The sequence below is a fragment of the Hibiscus syriacus genome, unplaced genomic scaffold (assembly GCF_006381635.1).
Source record: "Hibiscus syriacus cultivar Baekdansim isolate YM2019G1 unplaced genomic scaffold, ASM638163v2 tig00013692_pilon, whole genome shotgun sequence".
Classification (NCBI taxonomy): Eukaryota; Viridiplantae; Streptophyta; class Magnoliopsida; order Malvales; family Malvaceae; genus Hibiscus; species Hibiscus syriacus.
In genome coordinates this window covers 28230-39713 of record NW_024062307.1, presented here as the reverse complement: position 1 = coordinate 39713, position 11484 = coordinate 28230, and the positions used below count along the sequence as shown (strand labels likewise).

The following is an 11484-nucleotide window of genomic DNA, read 5'->3' as shown; positions in this document are numbered from 1 at the left end:
GAGGTTAAACGACCCATGAAATTTGAGACAGAACGACCACCATTTACGGTGGTCAACAATGGTCGATAATGGCATCTTCAGTCTTTTTGTTAATGACGTTAGAGAGATAACAGGGGAGTGAGAAAAATTATTCAATCTGTAAAGTTCAATAAGCAAATTAGAAAAGTTAAAAGTACAGTGAGTAAAATAGGAGAGAGAGTAAAGTATAATGAGGAACAATGTAATTTACCCATAATGATAATAGCCCCTCGTTCTCTAACCAGTTGAATTCAAAATAACGGTTTAAGGCTTGAAAATGTCTTCACTACCGGGCCAAGTTCCATATTTTTCGAATAATTTGAAATCTAGATTTTTCTAATTTGTCTCGGATCTGATTATCCGATATTTTTTATTAGATATTTGATCTGAATTATTTGAAAATAATTTGATTGAGTCATCAGAAAAATAAGTCAGATTGATAGAATCAAATATTTTTGCACACCCCTAATTAATGTACATATCAAATAAACAATTAGTTGCATTTACAAAACTCCTTAGGGCATTTGTTTCACAGAAAATATCATTGCCAATGATAATAATTTTTTTCGAAATTACATTATCATGTTTGATTTGTAGAAAAGATAATTACTATGTAATAACTTATTACCAATAAAAACAATTTTTGATTAAAATGGTGGGAATGTTATTATCGCAAAATTTTAAGTATTACATAATTCCTGTTATTTTAAACAAAAAAACCTCTAGAATAATAAATTTTTTTCATATAGATCATTCTCAAATCTATTCTTCGTGCTTTACTCAAAATTATTAACATAATAATAATATACAAAAAATTTTGATTTAGTAAAATATCAATAAATTTAATATATAATTATTTAAAATAATATCTAATTTTGAATTATTAAAAAGAAATATATTTGTCCACTCGATATCATAATATTATTTTTTCATATTATATTATATTTTATATAAAATAAATATGATACTTATAAAAATTATTTAAAATATAAGTTTGATATACTAATTATATGCTAAATGTATTTTTTTCTCTGAAGTTAAATACAATAACAATTAAAATGTTTCTAAGAATTTTCATTAAAATATTTATAATTTAATATTAAATTTTAACTTACTTAAAAAACATTTATCACAAGAATTATTTGATAACATATACATTCAAATAATCTTATATTCCTTCATTCCAATAATCTTACATTCTTACTAAACAAAACAAACAAGATAATACAATATTCTCATAGTTATGTTACATTCTAGTAATCTTATTACTAAGGGTGCGTTTGGATGGGGGGAAAGAATATTACCAGGGAGATTTTTTTTTTCAGAATGTAATACTCATGTTTGGATTGCAAAGATTCCAAATATGGGGTAATAAATCATTTCCAACAGTGGCATTTTTGGGATGTTTTACCGGGAATGTCATTCTCCCAATTACTAGGTATTTTTAGTTCCCATGGTTTTGAACTAAAATGCCCTTAATTTGTTTTTCAAAAAATATTATTCTTTTGTCATTGAATAAAAAATATTTTCTATGAAGATTAAATTGCAAATTTATCCTTAAATTGTTTTAGATTTACAAAAAAATCTATAATTAAAATTTTATATGAAGTTCATGGGTTAAAATAAAATCAAGCCCTTCCATTAAATCTATTTATCTTTTAAATTTTGAAAAAAAGTTATATACATTTTATGAAATTAAATTTTATAAAGAAAATATATAAATTAAAAATAGTAAAATTATATATTTTCTATGATCTTTTTATACAAATATTTTCATTTAAATATTTAGAATTCAACTTGTTAAAAAACAAATATATAATAAGGACAATTTAATAAAATATACATTTCATTAATCTTTTATTCATTTAACTAAATACTATAATCTTACATTCTTGCTAAACACAACAATACAACAATACAACATTTTTAGTAATGTATTAGATAATGTTAAATTCCAGCAATCCTATTCTTAAAGGTAATGCTACATTCCATGATCCAAACGCACCCTAAAGGTAATCTTCCATTCTGTGAACCAAACGTCCCTTACAATATATATGTCCCCTTTGTTGTCAAAATGCCAAACCAACAAAGCACATCTTACCAACCGATAGAGAGCACCAATGACCTCCGCGTCACTGGGAAAAAACGATTCGGTAAAATTGGCACTGGAAACACTGTGAATGGCACCAAATAAGACTTCATATTCACATTCAATGGTATTCAAAGAAAATATTCCAAATGCTAGCATGTTATCCGATCTCAGGAAAACATTTTATGGGAGTTGTGAAACAGATAAATTTGGAAAAAGTGACCACTTGAAATTAGTTCCATACTTCCATGTCAAAGCAAACCCTTATTACTCTAAGCACATCCAATGGGACAAAGGCTTCTATAGTCGATTTCCAAGAAGCTTCATCTAATATAAATCTGAACAATTATATAACTTTAAAATTTGACCCAAAAAAGTTTAGTCAAGATGAACCGGAAATTGGCCATTACTAAGTCATGATCTTGCCTAACCGCCAAGGCTCTTCAAGATATAGTCCAACTCTTTTGCTTGATATCACCACTTTCAACACCTTGCTTTCCTGATTGTCGGCCAAGATCTTGATCCTTGTCCTTGCAAAAAATTGGCCTCTTATCAAGCACCGGTGAACAACTACAAAATTGCAAATTTTCGATAGCGAAGAAAAAAAGAGGCAACCCTCACATTTAAGCTCTTTACATAAGTGTTAAAAAAGTAAACATACCTTGCCCATTTTGCAAGGACTACATAGTCTTCACTCTTCAGGGGACAATAGTCCATGACAGAATCTTATCAAGTGCTTTTAGCAACAAGTAAATCACCTTCAAATGGCTATAACCATGCAAGGATTTGATCCAATTTAGCTTTTGTCAATTAACCAAGGATCATCATTGGTAGAATTACTACACAAAGAAATCAATGAACTAATTCAATAGAATACAACACAAAGTATAAGAGAATCATTTCACCATAAAAATGAGAACTTTGCTCAACGTATTAAGAAAATTAAAATATTCTAAGATCAAAACCTAACTTTACTCAAAATTACACAGTAATCATTTAACCATGTAAACTCAGGCTAGCACAAACACTTATTTTAGATGTAGAGGACTTGGATGTTAAATCTCATGATGCACATCCCTTCATTCCACAAATCCATGGTTAGACTGAGGATCTCTACTTTCATTTTCCATTAATTTTGAAGATTTTTTCCTTCCCCCTTTCCTAGAAACTGCCAGATGAACAAAACTAACAAGATTTATCTGAAAATACAACTCCAAATCACAGGAAGGAGACACAAAGATTAGGCTTACCCCTCCAATATGTGAATATTCCCACCACTGGAAGGTGTTTTAAATAGCAACCACAAGACTCCAAAAGCTAACTGACCCACGTAAGCAGCACTTTTCCTCCACTGGTGCAAATAATGATAATAAACTATTATCAAGGACACCAAGCAGTGCTAGGAATACTAAAGCATCCCAGAGATCCAGACAAATAATCCACAACCCAACACCAGGAAAACAATGCTGTGATGAGTAATAAAAAAGTAAAATCAGAAGACAGGGAAGGCAGCTATGCAAATTTCCATTGCAACTGAAATGTGAGAATATTTTGACAATCAACAACAAAGAAAAAAGAAATTAATTAATAAAAGAATGGCAAGGAAAAACATTTTATTACCTTGTCAGTCTAGGGGTATCTTGACATGAGTAACTTGCAGCTCTGACTCAATGAGGAAAAGCTGAACATTGGAGTGTATTACTCTATCATTAAAGATTATGGCAGTTGGGAAGATGAAGCCTGACTTTCACAGTTATATCCATCATAAAGGAACTCAGTTTTGCTGGAGTTCCCTTTCACTTTGATTTCTTCCTGCTGTATGCTAACAAATATAGCACAAGCTTCCCATCAGACTGCATATTATCAAAGACAATAGAGTCATCTTGGTAACTATAAGCTTTAGACTCAGAGTTCATGTTAGTATCAACCCCACTTTTTGACAACAAATTAGAGTATCCGTCTTCTCTCTCCTTCGGTCCTGTTTCAACATCAGATTTTTCCTTGCTGTCATTTTGCTTACTACGTCGTTTATAAACTAAATCATATAGTTTTTTTCCACGTCGCACATAAGCCATTTCATTATGTTTTTGTCTACACTGTTCATTAACTATCTCACATGCTTTCTTCCTACGCCGAGTATAAACTATCTGCACTGGTTTCTTTTTATGGCTAGCATAAATTACATCCCTCGGTTCCATCTCATCTGGTTTCTTTCTACGTCGGACATAGACTATCTCCGTAGGTTTCAAACAATTGAAAGTCCTACTACTACCGGCAATCAAAGTATCTAACCTATTATTATCAGATAAATTTCTATTTTTCGATATCCTAGGCGAACTATTCATGGCTTTATGCATCCGAAATGCTAATTCAGCATCATCACACTTTTCCAATTCAATGTTTGTAAATTCAAACACCTGGTGAGCCACATCAGCTTTGTTAACAGCCATTCCCCTTGCCTCAACCGCAGCCTCAACTCTCTCTCCCATTGCAGAATTTGCATCTTTCACCACATCTTCTAACAACTTTGCCACCCCAACATTCTCAACTTCATTAACCCTAGAAATCTTAGCATTTTTTTGCGCCAAAAGATCCCCCTTTTGCGGGTAATCTTTTCAGGTACCCAACAATCAATGCAAACAGTAAATTCCAAACCACAAACAGAGTATGACCACGGCGGAACAGATTTGTAATCTAAAAAGCATGTTTTGTGAAGGGAACGCTTACATTGAGCACAAGAAAAGCAATCTTCGGAGGCTTCTTTGAAACAATAAGCGCATATTTGAGATGAGTCAACACGATTATAACATTTTGGGCACAGAAGAACAATGCGCCACTCGCTGTAAAGCGTTTGAATCGGATTTTTGCAGCTGGCGTTGTCACTTCGAAATCCACAGGCTTGGCATTCGGTTAAGTTGGGGAGTCCCCGTGTCTTTTTAAGGGGAGGTTGATGCAACGATAACGGCGATTTGGGCTTCGCGCAGTTGGAGAGGAGACGCTTGCGGGAAGTGGGAAGGCCATCCGATATCGTTATCGGAGGGGATTCCATTAGAGTTCCGTTCAGGTTTCAGGGAGGAGGGATATTTTTAGGATTCCACCGATACCATTTCCATATCCAATTCGTGTGAACGTGTAGGGATGAGATTGTGCGAAGCTTTAGGGTTTTGAATTTGGGGGCACTTTCGATACTTCGTTTTAGTTAAAGTTATTCCGATCACAACAATTTTTGGAAAGGTTTTATTTTATTTAGGGTAAACTATGTATTTATTGTTTAAATTATCAATTTTAGTTTATTTTAATATTTAAGCTTTTAAGTTTTTTAAATCATAAATAATGTTTAATTTTTATTTTATTTTAGTACCATATTAAAAACTTAATTTTAAAATTTAAGTATTAAAACGGATCAAAATAGATAGTTTAAATATTAAACGCATAGTTTACCCTTTTATTTATTATCATTCTATTAATTACCACTATAATAAAAACTTGATAATGCGACAAATTAAAAGAAAATTTATATGGATAATTTTATTATCGGATATAAACAATTATTTTATTATATAAAATGTGATTTCATTTCTAGACTTTTTAAGTTTAACCACTACTAGTACTTACTTGTTGATAGAATCAAACGGGTTGTATCGGTTATTCGATTCACTCTTTTTGATTTGGAAAGAGAGTTATAATCGATGATTATATGATAGTTGGTATTTGAATCTTTTGTTTTCATGAGAAAAGAGGGGAGAAAAATATGTGGAGAACGGTCGAATGGTTATAGATCATTCTTCTAGTATTGGCCGAAAGATTTTATAGTGATTATTAATGTGAGTGTCACGCGTAGAATTATTATGATTACGTGTAAGTTGGCATGCTTGATTGATGTGATCATTTGTCAATTGAGTATGACTAGCGAATTACATGAACCATCCATAGATCATGTTAAAGGGTTGAAACTTCTTGAGGAGTGCAAAGCTCTTGAGGATTTCTCGAGGAGTGCAAAACTCCTGGCTCTTCTTGAAAGAGCCAGTATTATGATAACCTATGTGTACGTTAAAGAATAAATCATTCGATCTGAGATTATGATAGTTCGAAATCCTAAAAACTCATATTTATGAATTTAAGTCCTTTAAATTGTATTTCATTAATCATTCAGATATCTCACTGAATTTCTTTTGGGGTCAAATTTTTAGTTAATTAGATAATTCAACCAAGTGTTTACTTCCGATGATTTCGATGAATGTTACTTCCAGCGTCTTTAAAGGAAATTCCTATGAATGTCATTTTCGTCTTATGTTATTTTTAAATTTTTGAAACATTCAATTATGTCATCATTTTTGTTTCTATGGAAATATCATTTGATCGAAAGTACAGTTGAAGTGTATAATTCGTAAACCATAGATTTTGTGTTATCTCAATTCGATAAAAATTGAAACCAAAATCTCTGTCTCTTGTGAATTGTTGAACTTTTATCATGGAAAGTGAAAACCCTCAAATTTTGGTGACTCCAACATCATGCTTCTTTGATAATTTGGTGAATATTCAAAAATGATTTATTCAAGTGTATTTCTAAAAATGTTACTCATTCTATTCGATCACATTAACGTGAAGTTCGGTAGTTTGATTATTTTTCTTAAATTGAAAGTTCTACGAAAAATTTGTTTCAAGCGTGAACCAATAAGTTTGGTGATTATTGAGTATCGTTTCAATTCGTTCATAACTATGAGATCCACGGTGATGAAATTAAATTCTTAGCATCTAGTACGAGAATCGAAAAGATTGTGATCTGTGTTGTGAAAAGGAAATCGATGGTGTAATACGTCGGTCATATTTGTATTTATTTTAATCTGAAGAAAATTCGAGGATGAATTTTTCTTAAGGAGAAAGTTGTAATACCCAAGTTTCGATGCCTGAATAGAACCTATCAAATTAGATTTTATCTAGTAAATTCTTATTTTTAAAATATTAATTGATTTTGGGTTTTGAATTAATCCATCGATTTGCTAGAAATCATATTTTTGAATTTGATATTAGATAAATTATGAAATAATATATATGTCTCGTATTTATTTATTTTTAAATAACAAGCAAATGTTTTGAGAATTATTTTCGAATATCGAGTTAGTAAATCAAGATAATTTATCTTATATGTAATTCATTTTATAGTTCAAAGATATATATAAAATGTATTTTAATATATGTGATGTGAAAGCAAATTTTGGGAATGAAATCCTTGAAAGTTTTTAGTTGAGCAAATGAGAAATCAATCTAAATTGACCCGTTTTACAAATCTAACTCGTTTCATTTGACTGCCCAACCTATTATTTGTCGACGCAAACCCGTGAATCATAGGTCCTATTCCAGCACCAGAACAATGACTCAATTTATGTGTGTGAGCATACACCAACTAGAGATTTAAATAGCAGTCAAATAGTAGAATAATGACCGCTATATAATGATACTGACATCGTTGAAAACTATTATTGTTAAAAATAACAGTGTAAAGTAAAATTATACCAATAGCGATAGATCACAACTTAATTTAACGGGTAACAACAAATTACAGTAATAGCAGGTTGTTATTTTCGTTATTGTTCTGTTATCTTAAAATGAAAAAAAATCCAATAATCTGTTGTAGAAATACTCATAGTGACAAGAATGACATATATTATGTTTGCAACTGCAATAAATACAACGTAACTTATAACACGAGTGGAAACGTAATTTAAATCTATAACACCAACCAGCAGCCCAGTTTTCATACAGCCCAACCCTCGGCAAGCCACCAACCCAAAACCATCTCAGCCTGTGGTGAGCCAGAAAGATAGCAGCCAGCGATCAACTATTCCAAGCAGCAACCAAGATGCCCTCAGTAGGCCTTCACCTAGCAACAACAATGTTAACAGAACGTTAACAGTACTAATAAGAAATCAAAGGAATTCAAGAAAAGAAATCGAAAAATGTTAGACGAGAATGGGTTTTCATTTCGAGGTGATCTAGGTAGCTTTTGGGAGATCCAAATGATTGGAATACTCCCTTCGACAACATGAAGCATAAATCTCGAAGGCAGCTCCATTAAACAGTCATTGGAGAATATCGAATGAGTTTTAGTTCATGGAAGCTGAGGATCCCAACGTAGATCTATGGTATTCGATTGCGATTTAAGGAAATCGAATCACAAATCTGTGTTTAAGGGACCTTAAAGGTCTGATCTTGGTGATTTTATCGCGACAAACACCAACGATTAATGGTGGTGGGTGATTAGTTGATAGTGTTTTGTTTTAGAGTTCAAATGTTAGCAAGAGTGTCGTTGGCCTATTATATGAACATTGCATTTTGATTATTGGATTATTTTTATGCATACCTTCTATATATATTAATATCCTTGAATTTTATTGTTAATTATTGTAAATATCTCTAACTGATTATTATTGTGGGAATGATAATAAAATAGGATTGGTATGAAGTTTGATAGATATTCATGGGATACATATGTGAATGAGATTTAAATCAAATTCATATAGATTTGTTGAGAATAAATATTGGATCGACTCGTTTTGAGATTAATATATGGATCAATGTCATATACTAAACAGTTATGTCAAAATATCCTTAGACCTGAAATTATTATGATTCTAAACATGGTGATTATTATGTTTTGATATAGTCAAACGTTGTCTTTAATCGAACAATTATAAAGGTTGTTCTTGAACATAACAAGAATCATGTAATGAGATGTGAATGATTAAGATGAAATTTATCCCTTTTATCATAAGGCAGATATCTCAGGGCCATTCGATGATTGAGAATGAAATATGCATTATCGTGTTCAAATGAGTTGATAGAGATTAATGTCATTTGTTTAGTCATTTCAATTGAGTATTGAGAAATTGAAGATAAAGCGATATAAGGTTGACATTTTTCATGCATTATATTCTATCAAGATATCGTGAGATAAAAGGATTATGACATGAGTTGCGTTAAGGTTGTGTCGGATCAAGAGCTTTTCATTTAACTTGGTAGTCATAATGTCTTGCTAGAGGCCACTTATGACTTGTAGTATCAAATGTAATTTTATCTACTACCAATATTAATTGAACCTATAGGTTCGTAAACTAAGAATGAAAAAGAATGATTGTGGTTATTACTCTCAATAATAATTTAAGATAATGAGATTATGTTAAAGGGTAAACTATGCAAATAGTCCCCTTTATTTTCGATCTAATAGACGTTGGTCACTATTTTAAAAATTAAGGGTAAATGGTCCCTAACGTTATCGATCCGTCCAGTGTAAGTTCCTAACGTTATCTATTTGTCTAATTTAAGTCCCTCTATTATTAGCTTCCGTTAACCCCTTAATGAAATTCTGAAATGGCAATTAAAAAATTAAAATAAAAAAAATCAAAATCCAAACCCCACGTGTCTTTTTCTTCTTCTTCGAAAATTATTCTGTAATAATCTATGGACATTACAATAATAAGCTAAGGAAACTTGCAAATGCAATAGTAACACATGAAGCACAACAATGGAGAACAGTGCTAGTTTTCTAGTAACATTTAGGTTCAAAAGCAAATGGACCAACGATGTAGAGCATAAATGGGAGCTTGTTTGCAGTAAATGGCTTCTCAGGCCTTGATCAACTCCCTTTAATCCACCATGGAGATCGATCGGTTTGCTGCACGAAGCCAAACACGATGATAAAAGAGACACCGCGCATTTGTGGGCTCTGAAGCTAGTAATGGTCTATGGTGCCTGCAGGAAGAAATGGTCGTTCTTGTTGGTTCCTGCAGTGGTCTCTTGCTCATATTTGGTGTTCTTGCATGTTAGCATTATTGTGGCATCCGCAAAAATGACAACCAAAGTGCCCAGTTTACAGTAAAAATGAATGCTAACCATTGATGTTGCAGCGGAAACCCAGAAAATATGAAACTCTTTGAAGTTTGAAGTTGAAAAATGTTCGAAAAATCCCAAAAATCTACTCAAAATTTAAAAAAAAAAACAGGAAAAGACTCATCCATGCTTGATTAAAATAATTATACCATGAAAATGAATGAAACCAAGATTTTTTAATACTATTTTACTATAAGGAATGGTGTTTGAAATTGGCTATGAATTGTTTATGCTTCCAACAGGGTGTCAGATCCTTTGTATTTGTATGACTTACAATAACCAACTCCCTGAACTACCATAAATCTCCTTGTAAACTTTGTAAGTTGGTGGCTTAGTCGGAGGAGGTGACAGTGGTGGGTAGGTCGGCGATTTGGGTGGAGGAGCGTAAGTTAGTAGCTTGGTTGGTGCCTTGGGTGGAGGATGATAAGTTGGTGGCTTTGGTGGTGCTTTGGGTGGAGGAGCATAAGTGTTGAAAAGTCAAAGCAATTTGTAATTGCAATTTGCAATTTCGGTGGTGCAAGTTGTTGCACCGAAAGCACCGAAATTGATTGCCAAAATTCAGTGCAGGAATTGTTGAAAAACATAAATGGTAAAATTGTTAAATTAGTCCATATATTTTAGGGTATTTACAAGATTAGTCATTTAGCTTTAACTATAAATACCCTAACCCATTTAGTTTCAAAACAATCCCAAATCATTCTAGCTTTCTCCCAATACTAGAGAATTTAGAGAGTTTTTTGAGAGTTGTTTTCTCTTTTTTATCAATAGAGAATTATCATTGTTTTCTCCTTGGTAAATCGAGAGAAGTTGTAATTCCTATTTTCTCATAGTGAAATTCTTCTACCGTTGCCCGTGGTTTTTACCCTATATTATTTAGGGGTTTTCCACGTAAATTTTGTGTCTTATTTATCTTTATTTTTATTTTCTCAAATCATCAGTTGCGATTTTACTCTATCCGATAATCGTATTCTGTAATAATAAGTTGATGGTTTAGCAGGTGCCTTGGGTGGTGGAGGGGGATAAATAGATAGATGGGTTGGGGCTGAGGGTGGTGGTGGTGGTGGCATTACAGGTGAGATGCCTTGGTAATGGGGAGATAAAGCTTGGGGGGAAATATCTAAGACTCTGAGCATATACACTGTGAAGCATTATTCTTTATTTTAAAAGTTTTAAATAATTAATGATTACATTATTATTTAATTTTTTTGGAAGGTAATATAGGGTCTCGTTAAAAACCTTTTTTTTTATTTTTGCCAACCTAATCCCTATAGAAGGAATTGAATTGAGGAAAGAGGAAAGGAGTACCCATGCTATTTATTGATATCAAGAAACAAGAGCCCTTCACGCATTCACCCAAAAGATTATCCAATCTTTACACTCGTTCAAAAGATGGTAAGCTAAGCTAAAGCAACATCTCCCCTTACCAACGGTCGTAGGTTTTGACCCAAATAAACTATCTTCCACTTAACAAATCTTTCATGTTTTGAAAT

At 32.2% G+C, this 11484-nt stretch overlaps 1 protein-coding gene and 1 pseudogene across 1 annotated transcript; both read right to left on the bottom strand.

Moving 5' to 3' along the window:
• Window positions 1-2037: 2037 nt before the first annotated feature.
• Window positions 2038-5156, bottom strand: LOC120206347. The gene is made up of 4 exons (XM_039206032.1): window positions 4835-5156; window positions 3728-4718; window positions 2769-3573; window positions 2038-2677 (listed from the first exon to the last, which is right to left on the bottom strand). The coding sequence occupies exons 1-2, from the start codon at window positions 5154-5156 to the stop codon at window positions 3904-3906; spliced, it is 1137 nt and encodes a 378-aa protein (XP_039061963.1). The 3' UTR covers window positions 2038-2677; window positions 2769-3573; window positions 3728-3903.
• Window positions 5157-9631: 4475 nt separating this feature from the next.
• On the bottom strand, window positions 9632-11127 carry LOC120206346 (annotated as a pseudogene).
• Between the last annotated feature and the right edge of the window lie 357 nt (window positions 11128-11484).